General features: G+C 45.8%; 1 protein-coding gene across 2 annotated transcripts; it reads left to right on the top strand.

The window, feature by feature from the left end:
* The first annotated feature begins 37 nt into the window (after window positions 1-37).
* Window positions 38-18917, top strand: afg3l2 (AFG3-like AAA ATPase 2). Of its 2 annotated transcripts, none has more exons than XM_061694054.1 (17): window positions 38-255; window positions 3106-3190; window positions 3294-3356; window positions 5566-5699; window positions 6996-7148; window positions 7231-7305; window positions 10893-11017; window positions 14520-14796; window positions 14865-15002; window positions 15083-15236; window positions 16245-16352; window positions 16435-16560; window positions 16977-17087; window positions 17169-17284; window positions 17815-18015; window positions 18091-18285; window positions 18367-18917. In XM_061694054.1, exons 1-17 carry the CDS (start codon window positions 166-168, stop codon window positions 18604-18606), a joined length of 2391 nt encoding a protein of 796 aa, XP_061550038.1. In that variant the 5' UTR covers window positions 38-165; the 3' UTR covers window positions 18607-18917. The 2 variants fall into 2 exon arrangements, with proteins under 2 accessions (XP_061550038.1, XP_061550039.1); XM_061694055.1 differs by having other exon boundaries at window positions 10896-11017.
* The last annotated feature ends 31 nt before the right edge of the window (window positions 18918-18948 follow it).

The following is an 18948-nucleotide window of genomic DNA, read 5'->3' on the forward strand; positions in this document are numbered from 1 at the left end:
AGAAGGGGGCCCTGCTCACTTTACGGCCACACGACACTCCTCCCACGAAGGAGAAGCCGTGTGCAGTAAACATGGCCGATTGCAACGATTACGGAATATCGATTTTGAACTTGAGAAGTAACCCCAATTTGAAAACATTTTAAAGCCGCCGCTGTCACTTCCTCCATGGCTCACCGCTACCTTCGCCTGTCGGCGGCCTGCAGCAACATGTTGCGGCTTCTCGTGGCTCCTTCGCCCGCCGCCGCCAGCAGGCTGGTACGTGCTTACTATGCTAACTGCTAGCCTAGCAAATGAGCTGACAAACAAGCCCGAACTCTCACCCTGAAATGTTCCTAATTACTCAGACTTGATCAAAACTCAGCCGTAAACAGGATGGGGTGTCACTTTGAATGTACACAGGTGACGTCATAACTTTCAAGTGAAAAGATGTTGAGCCTTGTTTACACTTGAGCTCTATCATGATTTACTGACTACATTGCACTCCTTTGTACTACATCGAATCTATTGCGTGGTACTACATTGTGCTACATTCCACTGAATTACACTACATTGTAATACATGAATATACTACATCATCCTGTATCGTACCACATACAAACTTTATTTGGGATTAATCAGATACTTTAAAAGGTGGCAGATGTGTTCTGAAGCCCATTTAACATAAGTTTGAGTGTGATTGGAAAGTAAAAACAGCCACATCCCCACTTATAAGAGGGTGTCCTAACTTGTGCAACCACATTATCGCAGTTGTTTTTCCCTCCCCCTCTCAAAAATACCCCCCAATTGATTTATAAAAGTTATGGGTCACAATAAAGGTGGAAAAAAAGTTTTTAAATGATTTATCTTGGTGTTTTTTTTTTATATATCACAAAAACTTGGCATTTGAATCGGGATGGGCAGACTTTATGGTCTTTTTTAAAAAAAAATATCTATATACATCACGAAAACCTGGCATTTAAACTGGGGTGTGCAGACTTTTTACAGCCACTATAATAGATATATATATTAGGGGTGGGACTCGATTTAAAAAAAAAAGGAAAAAAAAAAGAAGAATCTAATCAATTAGAGGTGTTGTAATTAATTAATCTCTGTTAATTGCATTTTTAAAATTTATTTATTAAACAAAAATTATCCAAAAAACAAGGTTTAATTTAAATGAATTTTAGTGGATGACTGAATAAAATAATTGACACAGACGGGATTATTGTTAACTCTGGAAAAAAAATACATTCAATTGCATTTCAATACAGAACAGTAGAAAAACTACTAGAAAATATCCCGAGCCAAAATTAAACAGACCTAAAGTTAAAGTGCCATTTTAGGACAGTTTTTTAGAACAGTATTGCCGTAATGTTTTTTTTGCATGGCAGTTGAAAAGGTGGCTCACATGTCGGAGGGTTGAAGTGCTTCAGTGGTATGAAAACTCGTTTTTGCATATTTTGCACAAAAACCACACTGATCTTTAAATGAAGTTTACCTCCCATCAGGCCAAGCAATGCTGTTCCATCCAATTCTTCGGTAGCCGAGCTTTGACGCGTGTGTGTCAGTGTAATCGGTGTACAGAGAAATTGTGCACCGACAAAGGTTCAGTGTTGTTTGGAACATTTGTCACAATTACTGTGTTAAAGTCCCACCCAAATTATATCCCGAGGTCTTCCGAGGCTAGCCGAAAGACGTAGTCTCTCCGGCGTGTCCTGGATCGTCCCCGGGGTCTCCTCCCGGTGGAACGTGCCCGGAACACCTCACCGGGGAGGCGACCGGGAGGCATCCGAATCAGATGTTCCAGCCACCTCATCTGGCTCTACTCTGAGATCCTCCCGGATGACTGAGCTTCTCACCCGGACATCCTGCGGAGGAAACTCATTTTGGCCGCTCGTATCCGGGATCTCTTTCTTTCGGTCACGACCCACAGCTCGTGACCATAGGTGAGGGTAGGAACGTAGATCGACCGGTAAATCGAGAGCTTCGCCTTAGCTCCTTCTTTACCGCAGTGAATCGCTACAAAGTCCACATTACTGCAGACGGTGCACCGATCCGACTGTCGATCTCCCGTTCCATTCTTCCCTCACTTGTGAACAAGACCCCAAGATACTTGACCTCCTCCACTTGGGGCAGGATCTCATCCCCGACCCGGAGAGGGTACGCTACCCTTTTCCGACTGAGGACCATGATCTCAGATTTGGAGGGGCTGATTCTCATCCCCATGGAAAGGGGCACCCACGTTACCCTTTCGGGCCATGGGTGCAGGCCCGGCCACCTTCGAGCCCGACCTCCAGGCCTGGTTCCAGAGGGGGGCCCCGGTGACCCGCGTCCGGACAAGGGAAACTTTGATTCCCGAATGAAAGGCACACTTTCATCGGAAAAGAGGACCTCTGACCGCTGGCTGCCAGTCGGACAGTTGTAGCCCATCTCCCGCGTTGGAATGTGGTGGTTTTTGAAGCTGTGACTCCCGCCTCATTCCACTCTTTCAGGATCTCTACTATCTTGAATCTTCTCTGTTTGGTACAGAGAAGATGGTACACGGTCATCTCTTTTGCTGGTGCATCTTCTCCTCCCACATTTTGTCCTCCCACTAGACTTTCCATTGATAGGCTTGGACACAGCACTCTGTGACACCCAGCCTCCTTAGCTATGGAGGCTATCAATGATGGTCTTCTGGCCAGTTGTCAAGTCTGCAGTATTCCCCATATTGAACCAAACTTAAGCAATTTAATGACACCTGGGGAAACCTGTGCAGGTGCTTTGAGTTTAGTAGATGATTAGTGTTTGACACTAAAAAAAGTTTAAAACATTTATGGCCTGCAAAACTTGGGCTGATTTCATCACTATTAAATTTTTCGGAATTCCTGATTTCCTGGGTTTTATAAGCTGGAAGCCCAAATTATGTAAAATAAACAAATAAATAGTTGAAATTTTCAAATTGTGGGCCCTGACTCTATAATCTATGAAAGCTTTTCAAATAGCATTATTATTAATACTTATTTCAGCTGCTGTAAATAGTGCAGTGCAAACGACACATTTGGATCCCGCTTCAGTCTGGCGTCCAGTAGGGGGCACCGTCCAGCTGACAAAATCACGACCGGTCGCCTTTTGTTTGTCGGCCAGGTGATGAGACCGGTGGCGAGTGGGCCGAATTTGCTGAGTGAGCTGCTTGTGGCCTGCAGGACTCTGACATCCAGACCGCCCAAAGGTTCTTCTTCGTTTTAATCATTATCATCATCAGTCATCATCATCTCCTTCTTGGTTGTTTTCTTTTGAAAAACAGGCATTAACGTATTCGTTTGTCTGTGCAGGATTTCAGAAGTATTTCCCCGACAGTCAGAAGAATTCCAAGGAGCCTCAATCGCAAGACAAAGGTGATTGTGCAAGTTCTCCCTCTTAAAAAGATGAGAGAGGCCTGTAATTTTCATCATAGGTATACTACACCTCTGAGAGACAAAATAAAGAAGAACAAAAATCCAGAAAATCACATTGGCTGAGTTTTAAAGAATGTATTATTACATTATGGTGGAAAATAAGTATTTGTTCAATTACAAAAGTTCATCTCAATACTTTGTTATATACGCTTTGTTGGCAATGACAGGTTTTCACACACTATTACTGGTATTTTGCCCCATTCCTCCATGCAGACCTCCTCTAGAGCAGTGATGTTTTGGGGCTGTCGCCTGGCAACACAGACTTTCAACTCCCTCCAAAGATTTCTATGGGGTTGAGATCTGGAGACTGGCGAGGCCACTCCAGGACCTTGAAATGCTTCTTACGAAGCCACTCCTTGGTTGCCCGGGCGGTGTGTTTGGGATCATTGTCATGCTGAAAGACCCAGCCACATTTCATCTTCAATGTTTTTCACTCAAAATCTCACAATACATGTCCCCATTCATTCATTCTTTTGCACGGGTCAGTCGTCCTGTTCCCTTTGCAGAAAAACAGCCCCAAAGGCTGATGTTTCCACCCCAATGATTCACAGTAGGTATGGTGTTCTTTGGATGCAACTCTGCATTCTTTCTCCTCCAAACACGACAAGTTGAGTTTTTACCAAAAAGTTCTATTTTGGTTTCATCTGACCATATGACATTCTCCCAATCCTCTTCTCTATCATCCAAATGCTCTCCAGCAAACTTCAGACAGGCCTGGGCATGTACTGGCTTAAGCAGGGAGACACGCCTGGCACTGCAGGATTTGAGTCCCTGCCGGCGTAGTGTGTTACTGATGGTAGCCTTTGTTACTTTGGAGCCAGCGCTCTGCAGATCATTCACTAGGTCCTCCCGTGTGGTTCTGGGATTTTTGCTCACCGTTTTTGTGATCATTTTGACCCCACGGGGTGAGAACTTGCGTGGAACCCCAGATCAAGGGCGATTATCAGTGGTCTTGTATGTCTTCCATTTTCTAATAATTGCTCCCACAGTTGATTTCTTCACACCAAGCTGCTCATAGGTGAGGTATACCTATGATTAAAATTGCAGGCCTCATCTTTTTTAAGTGGGAAAACTTGCACAATTGGTGACTGACTAAATACTTTTTTGCCCCACTGTACGTGCATGTGCCTATGTGGCAGACATGTTGAATGTGGCAACATTCCCATCAAAGTCAATAAATTGACATTTGGCAGTCATGTTGAATGTGGCGAAATTTCCAGGCCATGCAATGATGTTGCGGCCCTGATGGCGGGAGTCTCGTCGCATCGAGCTCTGCGCAAAGAGCGCGCACATGGCGGTGGTGTTTAAGACGAATATCTCTGAGTGTGGAACATGCTTTTTTTTTGGTACAGAAACAGTTTTTTCTGTCACAACATTTGTCTATGGCAACAGATTTGGACATGGGAAGCACACTAATTCCTTGCGGCTCATGAAAGCCTCTCTCCTTGACTCACCTACGAGTACGACAACAACTTATTGTCACCACCAACTAAGCACAACAGGCTAGTAAGTTTGGAGAAAATGTAAAAGTTTTCCAACATTTCAAGCTTTTTACATTCATTTATAATAACTTTATACTGTACTGGGCGTTTTAGGCCACGAAAAAAAGTACAAAACAATAATTTTGTACAGTACAATAATATGAGTGCATATGGCCACAAAAAAAAAAGTGGACAATTGGCTGTAACTGACGACCTCTACCCCTATTAGTCCGTTAAATCGAGGTTGCATTGTATTGTCATCTTTAGTGTCTCTGTGGTGACATCTTGTGTTAAAAAAGACATTGTAGATTTTTAAAGTTCCTACAGGTTTTTGTCACGGGCCCCCTTTACCATGCACCTGAGCAAGGAGGAAGTGCTTAGATCTGTTTTTCCCAATACGGAAATAGGTTGCGCGTATACTGGATTGTTCAAAGGAAGTCATCATGTAAACACTAGTCACAATAAAAGCGCTGCTGCGTGATATCATGTCCAGCGGGGGCCACAGGTGCTGCACAAGTAGCTCAGATAACCTCACTAACTGGCTGGAGGTCGCGTCAGCTGCGTTCCCATGGTGACGCACACTCACGCAGGGAGCGGTCGCAAGTATGCAAAGCATATTTGCACCTTCCATTTTTTATTTTTATTTTTTTGGGTTTTTTTGTCGACAGATGACAAAGCTACCGACGTGCCGAGAGAGGCGGAGCCGTCCAGCGGGGGAGGAGCAGGAAGTGGAGGAGGAGGAGGAGGAGGAGGAAAGCGAGGAAGACGGAAGGAGTCGCACTGGTACAGCCGTCTGCAGAAGGTCTGTGTGGTAGACCACCGCCACCTGGACACTATGGTTGACAGCATATAAAACATGTCAGCCAATCGAGTAAAGTACTGAAGCCAAAGACGGCAGTGCATTCAGGTCAAAGAACTACGGCTGCAACTAACGATTATTTTGATAACCGATTAATCTTTTGATTATTTTTTTCGACAAATCGGATTAAGAAAAGTTTGAAAATTTCCATCCCTTTATTCAAAACAGGATATTATTTAAAATTGACAGTGCATAAAATGCACAAACATAAATTTATTATAATTCAATTACTGGTTTGATCTGTAGCATTCGTCGGACAATCGGCAAAAATGCTGATCATTGTTTTCCAAAGTAAAAGCAGATGTTTGCAATCAGTCTGCTTTCATGGAGGACTACAGAAATCAGTGAATATTTACTTTTTGAGAGGCTGGGGGGGGGAGACGACCAACCCCTTTATCCCCCGCTTATTCAGGAATTATTATTATTTTTTAAACAACCAAATAGTTTATGGGGGGGCTTAAGAACATTTTAGGGTTGCTGAAGACCCCCTGAAATTGCCCTAACGACTCCACTGGGCCTGTCTGTTTTTTCGAACAGCTGTGAAGTTTGTCGGCTTTTGATGACGTTTTGGTTGGATGAGCGTGATGTGAGCTTTCATTTGCCCTCACCTCTGAATTATAGCCGCATATGAAAGCGGCTGAATAGGTGTACGGTATGCTAATGCAACACATTCAGCTAACGTTAAATGACGCATAAACAACGAACTGAGAACGTGCCTGGTATGTTAACGTAACATATTAACAGTTATTCAGATAACTATAGCATAAAGAACATGCTAACAAGTTTACCAAACCATCAGTGTCACTCCAAATCACTAAATCCAATGAACTCTTCATCCTCGGTCTCACTTCTAAACAACTCCGCCAAGTCCGGAGGAAGACCATGCGCCGCTTCCTCTCCTACGTCGCTTTCGTCAGACTTATTGTCAGTTGCAGGTACAGATACACAGGCCTAGAGCTCCCTCTTGCGGTTGTCAGTGTGAAAATAACGTGAAATTACATAATAATGTGTTAATAATTTCACATATAAGTCGGTCCGGAATATAAACCGGCCAAACTATGAAAAAAACTGCGACTTACAGTCTGAAAAATACGGTAATTGATTTTCTAAATAATTGCAGCTCTACAAATATCTAAAAAAAAAATCACATGATTATAAATGATGTCATTTACATCAGAGCTGTAAGTGTACAACATCCCATAATAATCAGAGTAGTTGAGAAATGAAGTTTGTTTGCAGGGGGACATTCCGTGGGATGAGAAGGAGTTCCGGATGTACTTGCTGAGCGGCGTGGCCTTTTGGACCACCGTCATGTACTACTTCCTGTTCAGGGATGGAGGTCGAGAGGTCACCTGGAAGGACTTTGTCAACGACTTCCTGTCCAAAGGAGTGGTGAGGGAACGTTGCCTTTGATGACGATGATGACGATGACGATGATGACGACAATGTGTGTCTCCTGGCCTTCGCGCTGCAGGTGGACAGGCTGGAGGTGGTAAACAAGCGTTACGTCAAAGTGGTCTTCTCTCCCGGGAAGATGCCCGTGGACGGGGTGAGTCGGCCATCTTGTCATCTCTCTCATGTACACCAATCAGGAAGTCAGACAGGAAGCAGACGGAGTGGGTGTAAGTCCGAAGTCGGTATCAAGTCTGAACCAGACTGAAGTGTCGCGCAGTGCGCGGGGTTTGGAAACCGTTTACATGAGGGGCCGAGCAGTTGCCCGCTGGTTTTGCCGCCATTCCAAATTTGAATGACCGTCACAACGCAGATGACAGCCAATCAGAATGAACACAGGCTTTCAAGGCTTTTGAAGCGAGCGAGAGAGAGAGAGAACGGCAGCCATGCCCCGCCCCCCGAGCCATAAAATAGTAGTGGTGTAATGATTCATTCGTTATATCGATGTATTGATTTGTATTCCTACCATCCAACTGGATCGATCTGTGCTCGGCAGGTTAGCCTTTCAATCGTTTTAAAAGGTAATCAATCAATTGTATCAATACTAGGCGATAACTCATTGGATTTAAGCACGGCAGGCTTTATATGGAACTGCGTATGTTATGTACGTGTTGTTTTTCCACGCTTGTAATTCCTTTTACTCCACTTGACTTTTCAGTTGGCACAGGGCAGTTAGCACTGTCAAGTCTACCTTCTTCTTCTTCATCTCTTTTGTCCGTTTCCTTATACACGCCCCACATCTAGTCACTCCTTTCTGTAATGCCTCTAGTGGTTGAACGAGACGCCACCGTATGTGCGTGGATTGTTTCTGAAGCACTTGGATGGCAGATGAGGAGGAGGCTAGCGAGAATGTTTCAGGCTCACGTTTGTGCTACAAAGAGCAGGTTTGTTCATTTACGTAGTCCTCTATGTATTATTAACGCTATTCCTCATGAAAACCTCACAGTGCTTCATTTCTAGCCATGAGTATTTTACTGTTTAGAACAGGGATTCTCAAACTTTGAGTCCACCTAGGGACTCCTGACGGTGGAGGCATTTTTACAAGGACTGCCTCATCATTCTAACACCAATTTAAGATCTCTTTTCTTGGGGGGAAAAAATGGCCCAAGAAGTAAAATCATAGTTGAAATAATACAACCCCAATTCCAATGAAGTTGGGACGTTGTGTTAAACCTAAATAAAAACAGAATACAATGATTTGCCAATCATGTTCAACCTATATTTAATTGAATACACTACAAAGACAAGAAAATTCATGTTCAAACTGATAAACGTCATTGTTTTTAGCAAATAATCATTAAATTAGAATTTTATGGCTGCAACATGTTCCAAAAAAGCTGGGACAGGTGGCAAAAAAGACTGAGAAAGCTGAGGAATGTTCATCAAACACCTGTTGGGAACATCCCACAGGTGAACAGGCTCATTGGGAACAGGTGGGTGCCATGATTGGGTAGAAAAGGAGCTTCCCTGAATTGCTCAGTCATTCACAAGCAAAGATGGGGCGAGGTTCACCTCTTTGTGAACAAGTGCATTAGGAAATAGTCCAACAGTTTAAGGACATTGTTCCTCAATGTTCAATTGCAAGGAATTTAGGTTTTAATTTGTTCATCATCTACGGTCCATAATATCATCAAAAGGTTCAGAGAATCTGGAGAAATCACTGCATGTAAGCGGCAAGGCCAAAAACCAACATTGAATGCCCGTGACCTTCGATCCCTCAGGCGGCAGTGCATCAAAAACCGACATCAATGTGTAAAGGATATCACTTGAGAAAACCAATGTCAGTAAATACAGTTCGGCGCTGCATCCGTAAGTGCAACTTGAAACTCTACTTTGGAAAGCAAAAAAACTATAACCGATCACCGATCCGATCACAAGATGGAGGAATGTGTCTATTTAAATGACTTGTTCATTTACTGTATATACTCAAAATTATATTTACAATAAATAATGTATATTTGTTCCTCTATTTATGCCAGTGAGGCATAGTGACAGACGGAACAAATGAATGGTCTTCTATTCGATGGCAGGAAGTCAATATAGTCATTCATGTATCCACTTTTTGTCACATTTTTGTTTGTTGGTGTGCCGTCAGATTTTTCAATTGACAATAAAATATGTTCCTTGGCTCCATAAAGGTTGGAAATCACTGCTCTTGTCAGATGGTGGATTCTAATCGGTCAGGTCAAACCAGCATTACATGATAGAAATAATGGGTGCTAACTTACTCTAATTAAATGACTTTATTGTAATTAAATGACTTCACCCACACCGAAACTTTAGAGCATGATTCGACAGAACGGCGGCATGTTTACGTCCAACCGTTCGTGCTACCGCTAGCTTGCTCGGCTACATAACATTTGATTGTCTGCTTCTGAGCCGTATCGTATTCAAAGTGCATGAACATACCTGAAGCAAGCCTTAAATGAACGTCCTCTCCTGTCCTGAGCACCGGTGACCACCAACACACGTTTTTCCCCTTTTTGTCCTCATAATACAGTCAGCTCGCTCCACTCTTGTTGTCGTCGCCACGGTAACGAGTGTATCCGGTTGCATTTGAGTTAACAAGGTAAAGCCCAACGATCGTCAAAAACGGGATGCGGTGGTATCACAATACAAGGTTTTATTGCAGTAGTCTGACATAGTGCAAGCGCGAAAGAGCAAATTTGTCTCGTCGTCTGATCCGGGCATGACGTGTTGTCTGTCTCCGACGTGTTGTCTGTTCCACTCCGGTTTCCGATTCCCTTCCAAGAAAACAACAAGAATCTAAGAAATTTCACTTGCACTGTCCATTATGCAGGTATTTATTTCACAGTCACACTAGATGAATCTTTGGCTAAAATGTTACTGAATTGATTTCTAGCCACTGAATCGTTTTGGATCGTACTGTTTTAAATAAACCAATATCGGGCCTTGAAACGAATCGAATCGTTGCTAAAACGAATCCTCAGACACCTAAAATACAGTATAAAAAGCAGGGGTCTCAAACTCAACTTATCCGGGGCCAGTAGAGAAAGAGAGTCTTTTTCCGAAATAGGTTTGCTACCAGCACAGCCATTCTCTTCATGGCAAGTTTTGAGAAAGCCATGAATGCAACTGTCTGGCATTCCCCCCCCCCCCCCCACCCCCTTATTATTGAAGATTATAGGTCACATTTAATGGTGGAAAATGTTTTGAAAGGATTAATCTTGGTCCAAAAGTTTTATATGACAAAAGTGGTTGCAGAAGTGTACACACCCTTGGGAGATGTGTCTGTCTTTAGTTTTAACCAATAATATTCAAACTCATGTTAAATGTAAGCCAGCACACAACTGCTGCCATTTAAAGTGCCTCTCATAACCCCAAATAAAGTTCAGCTGTTTCCAGTACTTTGGATCTCCCTCTGTGAAACTTGCTTCCTGAAGTGGCCTCATCTCATACTGGTGGCTTGCCAGGTTTGCAGGCACTACACAAAAATAACCCTTCTTTTAAAAACAAAAACGGCCTGGAAAATAAAGATTTTCAAATGTTAACATTACACAACACTTATCAAAAGATGTCGTTCAAGTCTGAGTTAAGCTTTTGGCCAAGCAAGTCCCAAGTCCTACAATTGGCCACTTAAGTGTGAGTGGAGTCACGTGACTGGCGTCCCCCACGTCCGACAGGAAGTATTGAAGCACCGCCCACGTGTGTTTGTTCCCGCAGCAGTACGTGTGGTTCAACATCGGCAGCGTGGACACGTTCGAGAGGAACCTGGAGAGCGCCCAGTACGAGCTGGGCATCGAGGGCGAGAGCCGCGTGCCCGTGGTCTACTCCACCGAGAGCGACGGGTGAGGATCTGAGTGCTAAGCCCTTCTGGCATTTCTTCTGTATCCTTGTGCTAGTACGCGCTTTTCCCTCATTAGTAAGCCAATTCAGCACACTTGGAACTGCCAATGACACTTTTCCGCTGCACCTCTCAGCAACTTGTAGAGAAGAGGAACAGTGGAGGGCGTCCTCAGCAGTTCCATCGCAGCGTGGCTTTTCGGCGTGTGATGAAAATTCCGCAGCGCATCTTGGGAGCATCCTTCCTCTCTCTACGGGACATTTACAATACACGCCCACTGGCCACAGCGCAACATGTTCACACTTCACGAGCGTGAACTCGAGGCCCGCTAGACTTGAAACGGTTTCATTACACAAGCCCTCAGGCACCTGAAGCCTCATCCCCATCACCTTAAAAGTAGTGTCCACAAACCTCACAACTCAAAGACCCCAACTCAAGTTTACAATTTGATTTCAGTTCCTTTACCTTATTTAGCATTTCTGTTTTTGTGAAGGGAAGCATGCAATTAGAAGTGACAGTGAGTCATTCGCATGATTTGTTCGTCTAATGTAACCCAACCATTTTAATCCGGGCTTTAATAAACCCATGTCCCAATTAACTTCACAAACTTGTTTTTAACTGCATATGGGCACACGAAATCTAATCTCACAGCCGCCACGGTGCAGCAGCGAAGCAGCGCAGACAAGAGGTGAGGATTTCCTTGTCTCTACCTCCGACTATTATTATGGTTACTTTGCACTAGGGAGTAGGCAAAAAAGACCCACGCGGTACTTTTCAATACTGTCGTCTGTACTTTTGCTGACATGACAAGCCAACAGACAGGGCAAAGACTTTCTGTGCGGCAACTCGAGCGATCGGCACACAATATATAGGAATACGGCATACTATGTAAACGCTTGTGTCGTGTCACTGAAACATTCATTCATTCACGTATAGTCGTGCTAAAAAATAATGGCACCCCATTATTTCAAGCCATGACTGTATGAAAAGGCATGCTTTTGACGGTACTGTCACATCAAGCCAGTGGCCACTCTCTTTTTCGGTTGTACAGCTGCTTCTTGGCTGCTCGTCGTCATCACTATTAGGTTCCGACCTCCTGAACGGCTCAAACGTACGGTTTGACGATGCCAAGTTCAGTTGGGTGCTCCTGTACGTCGAATTCTCCTCCTCAGCATATTCAACCACGTTGCTCGCCATTGCGTATAGAGTGGAGCGCGCTGTTTGTCAATTGCAACGTCACTTCTGGTAGCCCTTGCGGTGGCTAGAGTAACCACACCCCGGTGTCTTGAGCTTTGAGTAACTTCGGGGAGGACTCAATATGCGTCATAAAAACCAAATTTTTAGCTAAACTATGGTTGAAAACTTGCTGCAAGTTACGTGCATGTACAGTTGGGACCTGGTGTTAACTAAAAACAGAATACAATGATTTACAAATCATGTTCGACCTATATTTAATTGAATACGCTACAAAGACAAGATATTTAATGTTCAAACTGATAAACTTTGTTGATTTTAGCAAATAATCTTTAAATTCGAATTTTATGGCTGCAACACGTTCCAAAAAAGCTGGGACAGGGTCATGTATACCACTGTGTTACATCACCTTTTCTTTGAACAACATTCAATAAACGTTTGGGAACTGAGGACGCTAATTGTTGACGCTTTGTAGGTGGAATTCTTTCCCATTTTTGCTCGATGTACAGGTTCAGCTGTTCCACAGTCTCTGTTGTCGTATTTTACGCTTCATAATGCGCCACACATTTTCAATGGGAGACAGGTCTGGACTTCAGGCAGGCCAGTCTAGTACCCGCACTCTGTTACTACGAAGCCACGCTGTTGTAACACGTGCAAAATGTGGTTTGGCATTGTCTTGCTGAAATAAGCAGGGACGTCCATGAAAAAGACGTCGCTTGGATGGCAGCATATGTTTCTCCAAAACCTGTATGTACCTTTCAGCATTAATGGTGCCTTCACAGATGTGTAAGTTACCCATGCCATTGGCACTAACACAGCCCCATACCATCACAGATGCTGGCTTTTGAACTTCGCGTCCATAACAGTCCAGATGGTTCTTTTCCTCTTTGGCCCGGAGGACACGACGTCCACAACTTCCAAAAACAATTTGAAATGTGGACTCGTCGGACCACAGAACACTTTTCCACTTTGCATCGGTCCATCTTAGATGAGCTCGGGCCCAGAGAAGCCGGCGGCGTTTCTGGGTGTTGTTGATAAATGGCTTTTGCTTTGCATAGTAGAGTTTCAAGTTGCACTTACGGATCTAGTGCCGAACTGTATTTACTGACATTGGTTTTCTGAAGTGTTCCTGAGCCCAAGTGGTGATATCCTTTACACATTGATGTCGGTTTTTGATGCACTGCCGCCTGAGGGATCGAAGGTCACGGGCATTCAATGTTGGTTTTTGGCCTTGCCGCTTACATGCAGTGATTTCTCCAGATTCTCTGAACCTTTTGATGATATTATGGACCGTAGATGATGAAATCCCTAAATTCCTTGCAATTGAACGTTGAGGAACAATGTCCTTAAACTGTTGGACTATTTTCTCACGCACTTGTTCCCAAAGAGGTGAACCTCGCCCCATCTTTGCTTGTGAATGACTGAGCCATTCAGCGAAGCTCCTTTTCTACCCAATCATGGCACCCACCTGTTCCCAATGAGCCTGTTCGCCTGTGGGATGTTCCAAACAGGTGTTTGATGAGCATTCCTCTACTTTTTCAGTCTTTTTGCCACCTCTCCCAACTTTTTTGGAACGTGTTGCAGCCATAAAATTCTAAGTTAATGATGTATTTGCTAAAAACAATCAAGTTGATCATTTTGAACATTCAATATCTTGTCTTTGTAGTGTCTTCAATTAAATATAGGTTGAACATGATTTGCAAATGATTTTATTCTGTTTTTATTTATGTTTAACACAACGTCCGAACTTCATTGGAATTATGGTTGTATTACATAACATAAACAATGCAAATATGAATTTTAACTGACCCCATAACATCTTTGTCATCTGACCTTTAAAAAACGATACGTGGTACATGCGATACAAATTGGCAGCATATGGATCTTTTTTTGTTTGTTTGTTTTTGTTTTTTCCTTTTCTTTCTTCTCTCCCCTCTCTCAGCTTTGTGCATTTCACGTCACGCGAGTCAGAGCACTTCCGGTTGGACGGTGCCTGTGTCAAAATAAAAGCTTGAGTTTAAAAAAAAAAAAAAAAAGAGTCTGTATTAATCAGAAACTAAAACCTGCCAGGACCACCACATGGCAGGTTGGACCGCCTGACGGGCTGGTTCTGGTCCGCGGGCCGTATGTTTGACACCACTCTACAGACCCCTTACACGCGCAGCCACACACACTCACCTTTTATACTGCTGACCATCGCACAGACCACCAGGTCTCAGCAGGAGGCCATCACACATTCGTGATGAAAATCATTTAAAAATAAAGACGGGCCTTTTGGCCTGTGTTGACGCCGCAACTTTTTTTTGCCTCAGGACCTTCCTCCTGAGCATGCTGCCCACCGCCCTCATCATCGGCTTCCTGCTCTTCATGCTGCGGCGAGGCCCGGCGGGAGCGGGCCGGCCCGGCCGCGGGGGCATGGGCGGCCTGTTCAGCGTCAGCGAGACCACCGCCAAGATCCTCAAGGATGAAATCGACGTCAAGTTCAAAGATGTCGCCGGCTGCGAGGAAGCCAAGCTGGAGATCATGGAGTTTGTCAACTTCCTGAAGAATCCCAAACAGTACCAGGACCTCGGTGCTAAGATCCCCAAGGTCAGCTCGGGGGGCGGTGAGGTGTTGCGGAGGGCGCGTCCGTTGACCGCTGTCCTCGCCGTTGCCAGGGCGCCATCCTGACGGGGCCTCCGGGGACGGGAAAGACGCTCCTGGCCAAGGCCACGGCGGGCGAGGCCAACGTGCCCTTCATCACCGTCAACGGCTCCGAGTTCCTGGAGATGTTCGTGGGCGTGGGCCCGGCCCGGGTGAGCGGCGCACCACGACTCGTCGCGATCTGCCCGCTCCCCGTCTCGCCGGTGACTTGTTGACGTCTCGTCCTGTGCAGGTCAGAGATCTGTTCGTCATGGCGAGGAAGAACGCGCCCTGCATCCTCTTCATCGACGAGATTGACGCGGTGGGACGCAAGCGGGGGCGGGGAAACTTTGGGGGGCAGAGCGAGCAGGAGAACACCTTGAACCAGCTGCTCGTCGAGATGGACGGTCAGACACCGGCACGCTTTCATCGTACACACAAACACACACCTTCCTACTTCCTAACAAGTTACGTTCCGGAAGACTTTGGCCAAGCCGCTATTTACTCATTTTTCTATTCTCGACACATTTTTTTTCTCTGTCTCTCTCTAGCTCCCTTACTCTATCACTCTCTTTCTGTCTCTCTGTACCTTTCTCAAGTTAATACAGTGTCAGACTGACTCGCTACTAAGAACTTATTTTCACTAAATACTACAATACAGTACTGTAATAAAACTCACCTTTGAAAGGGCGACTCGAGGGTGGTCACCTTGGTATCCTCGGTCTTCAAATGCTTGGTCAGTCAGGCTTTCTTTAACATTCAAGGAGACTTTTCAGGGTTGGGTGGGGTATACGCAAGCAACTTCTGCATTGGGCAAACCGGGTCGAAGCACTTCATGTGATGGCGGAGCCGAATAGCAGGAGACCGTGACAAAGCACCTGTAAGAATTTGACCAAATATGAAAATATCCTATGTTTAGGCTCCCTTTGTGTTTACATATATTTGTAATAAATCAATAATCTATATGGATTGAATTCATGTCCTAAGACGCCAGCGATAAAGAAAACCAAATATAGCAAATTCAGTTTCCAAGCATCATGTGGTCATCCCGTAGTCATGCTCGTTATCGCAGCATATGCAGAATCCGCCAACCTGTGTTTGCTGATGCGACATTCTGCATAAGGCGGCTTGTCCAAGGAAGTTTGCACCGTTCTTCTCGTCATAAATAGCAAGCTCACTTGATTGACAGACCAAGGACTTTTATTTTTTATTCGGCAAAGTAGGACTTTAACGGTAGTATTTGTCAACAAAATTTTTGCTAATATGGAAAGGAAGTGTTCGTGTGTCCGAAAGGTTCGCAAGTAGGGTCGTGTCTGTAATTGGTATTTTTACGGGTTGTGAAGCAGCAACATACGTGCCAGCGTCACCGCAATTTTGACGCATTTTTCCAACTGAATCGATTCCGCGTGTGACAGGGTTCAACACGGCGACCAATGTGGTGGTCCTGGCAGGAACCAACCGAGCGGACATCTTGGACCCGGCGCTGCTGAGGCCCGGACGCTTCGACAGGCAAATTTACATCGGTGGGCAGGAACTCTGCAGCAAAAAGTGAACGAGGTGAAGCGGTGCTTAGCGTTGTTGTCAGTATCGCCGTGGTTGTTTCAGGTCCTCCCGACATCAAAGGACGTGTCTCCATCTTTAAAGTCCACCTTCGTCCTCTCAAGTTGGACCCTATCACAGATAAAGACGCTTTGGCCCGCAAGATGGCGGCGCTGACGCCTGGTTTCTCAGGTACGGTTAGCGTGTGCACTCAGAGAGTCACCAAAGGTGTTTAGTGGCCAAAAGAAGAAGAAGAAGAAGAATCACCTTTTATTGTCATGAACATGCATGCATGCACACAAAATTTGTTCTCTGCATTTAACCCATCGCAGTGAACACACACACATGTTAGTGGAACACACTGGAGCAGGGGCCAGCCGAAGCGCCCGGGGGGCATTTCGGGATATCGGTGTCTTGCTCCAGGACACCTCAGCCGTAAGTCCGGGGGATGTTGGCGGATGGTCCAGTCACGGTCTTGAACCTAGGTCCCCCACGGTGGTAGGCGATGATTTTGACCGTTGGGCCACGGCTGCCCATTGGTTGGCCAAAAGTGGAGTGTCACGGAAAAGTGTCTTGAGCAAAGTTGACCGCCATTGTGTCATCACCAGGCGCCGACATCGCCAACGTTTGCAACGAGGCGGCGCTCATTGCCGCGCGACATCTCTGTGACGCCATCGGGCAGAAGCACTTCGAGCAGGCCATCGAGAGGGTCATCGGAGGTAAGCGGCGCTGGGCCCCCGCATCATTCGAGAAACACAAAGAAACACTCGGGAACACACCACACTGCGTTCTTCCTTCAGGCCTGGAGAAGAAGACGCAGGTCCTACAGCCGGAGGAGAAGAAGACTGTGGCCTATCACGAGGCGGGACACGCTGTCGCCGGATGGTTTCTGGAGCACGCCGACCCGCTGCTCAAGGTGGGCCCACACTAAGCAAACGTTTTGTAAACGGGTCTTGTTAAGATGAGAAAAGTGACATCATGTAGTGCCCCCGCGACCCGACCTCGATAAGCGGAAGAAGATGGATGGATGGATGGATGGATTATGGGTTCTGTAGAAATTGAGTTTTCAGTGTGTGGGGAAAAACATGCCTTTTTTGGGGATGTCACCTATTAAAATCTGGTCAAAAATGCCTTTGTCAAACAGTATAACATGATTATTTCTCAACATATCTCCTCACCCCATTCGTTTGGTCTGCTACTCGGGGAAGCCCTTCTCCGATTGGCTGACACGTTTCAGTTCAAATTATTGGTGAGAAGAGCAGAGTGGGCAAAAGAAAAGCTCATGTTCGTCAGTCATCAGTTTGTTTGTTTTTTTGTGAATTGATAGGTTGTGTAGGATTTTTGAGGCATTTAAAGTGCTCATGCTTGTGTTTTTTAGAAAATTCCACAAGGATGGCGGCCACTCTTCCCATTGTTATTAACGTGTCTTGTAATGCGGGCATGCAGGTGTCCATTATCCCCCGAGGCCGTGGCCTGGGCTACGCTCAGTATCTTCCCAAGGAGCAGTTCCTGTACACAGCGGAGCAGCTGCTGGACCGCATGTGCATGACGCTGGGAGGCCGCGTGTCCGAGGAGATCTTCTTCGGCAGGGTCACCACTGGCGCGCAGGACGACCTCCGCAAAGTCACCCAGAGCGCCTACGCACAGGTCAGTGGTCACACGTCGTAAAGAGGCCGCCACCCGAGCCCCTCCGCGTCACGGCGGGCTTTGTGGGTCTCACAGATCGTGCAGTTCGGGATGAACCCAAAGGTGGGCCAGGTGTCCTTCGACCTTCCCCGGCAGGGCGAGATGGTCCTGGAGAAGCCGTACAGCGAGGCCACGGCGCGCCTCATCGACGGCGAGGTCCGCGGCCTCATTGCCGACGCCTACCACAGAACTCAGCACCTGCTGAAGGACAAGAAGGCCGAGGTGGAGAAGGTGACCCTTTGAGCGGAAGGAACGAGGCTTCAGGATGTTTCTGCGCGCTCTTCCACACTTTCTGTGCTTGTCTTCCTGAAGGTGGCGCTGCGGCTGCTGGAGAAAGAGGTTCTGGACAAGAACGACATGGTGGAGCTGCTGGGTAAACGTCCCTTCTCGGAAAAGTTGACGTACGAGGAGCTGGTGGAGGGCACGGGCGGCGAGGATGAGGACACCTCGCTGCCCGCCGGCCTCAAGGACTGGAACCGGGAAAGAAAGGACAAGGAGGAGAGCCAGGACGAGCAAGTGGCCCGGCAGATCTCTGGAGGCGTGCCCTTCTAGATGGACCACTTCTAGTGTTTCCAGCGTCCCATCGTCATCTCCTCTTGTGACCACTTCCAAAGAGTTTGAGAATCATGTGGAGCAGCTTTGCCACACAGCAGCAGTCAAAGAAGCTTCTGGAGAACATGAGAACTTTATTTATTTATTGAGTCAATGCACCATGGTAATGCTAAGTGGTGTTTGCTAATTTCAACCAATCACGTGTTGAGCTTTTATTTACTGATTACTGCAGAAACCATTTGCCGTTGGCAACATGACATGTTTCATAAAATTGATGATATTAAATCATTAGAAGTGTATGGGAAAACTAACTTGATTCTTAAAAGGTTTGTTTGGGTTAGG

This window comes from Phycodurus eques, chromosome 13 (assembly GCF_024500275.1).
Source record: "Phycodurus eques isolate BA_2022a chromosome 13, UOR_Pequ_1.1, whole genome shotgun sequence".
Taxonomy (NCBI): domain Eukaryota; kingdom Metazoa; phylum Chordata; class Actinopteri; order Syngnathiformes; family Syngnathidae; genus Phycodurus; species Phycodurus eques.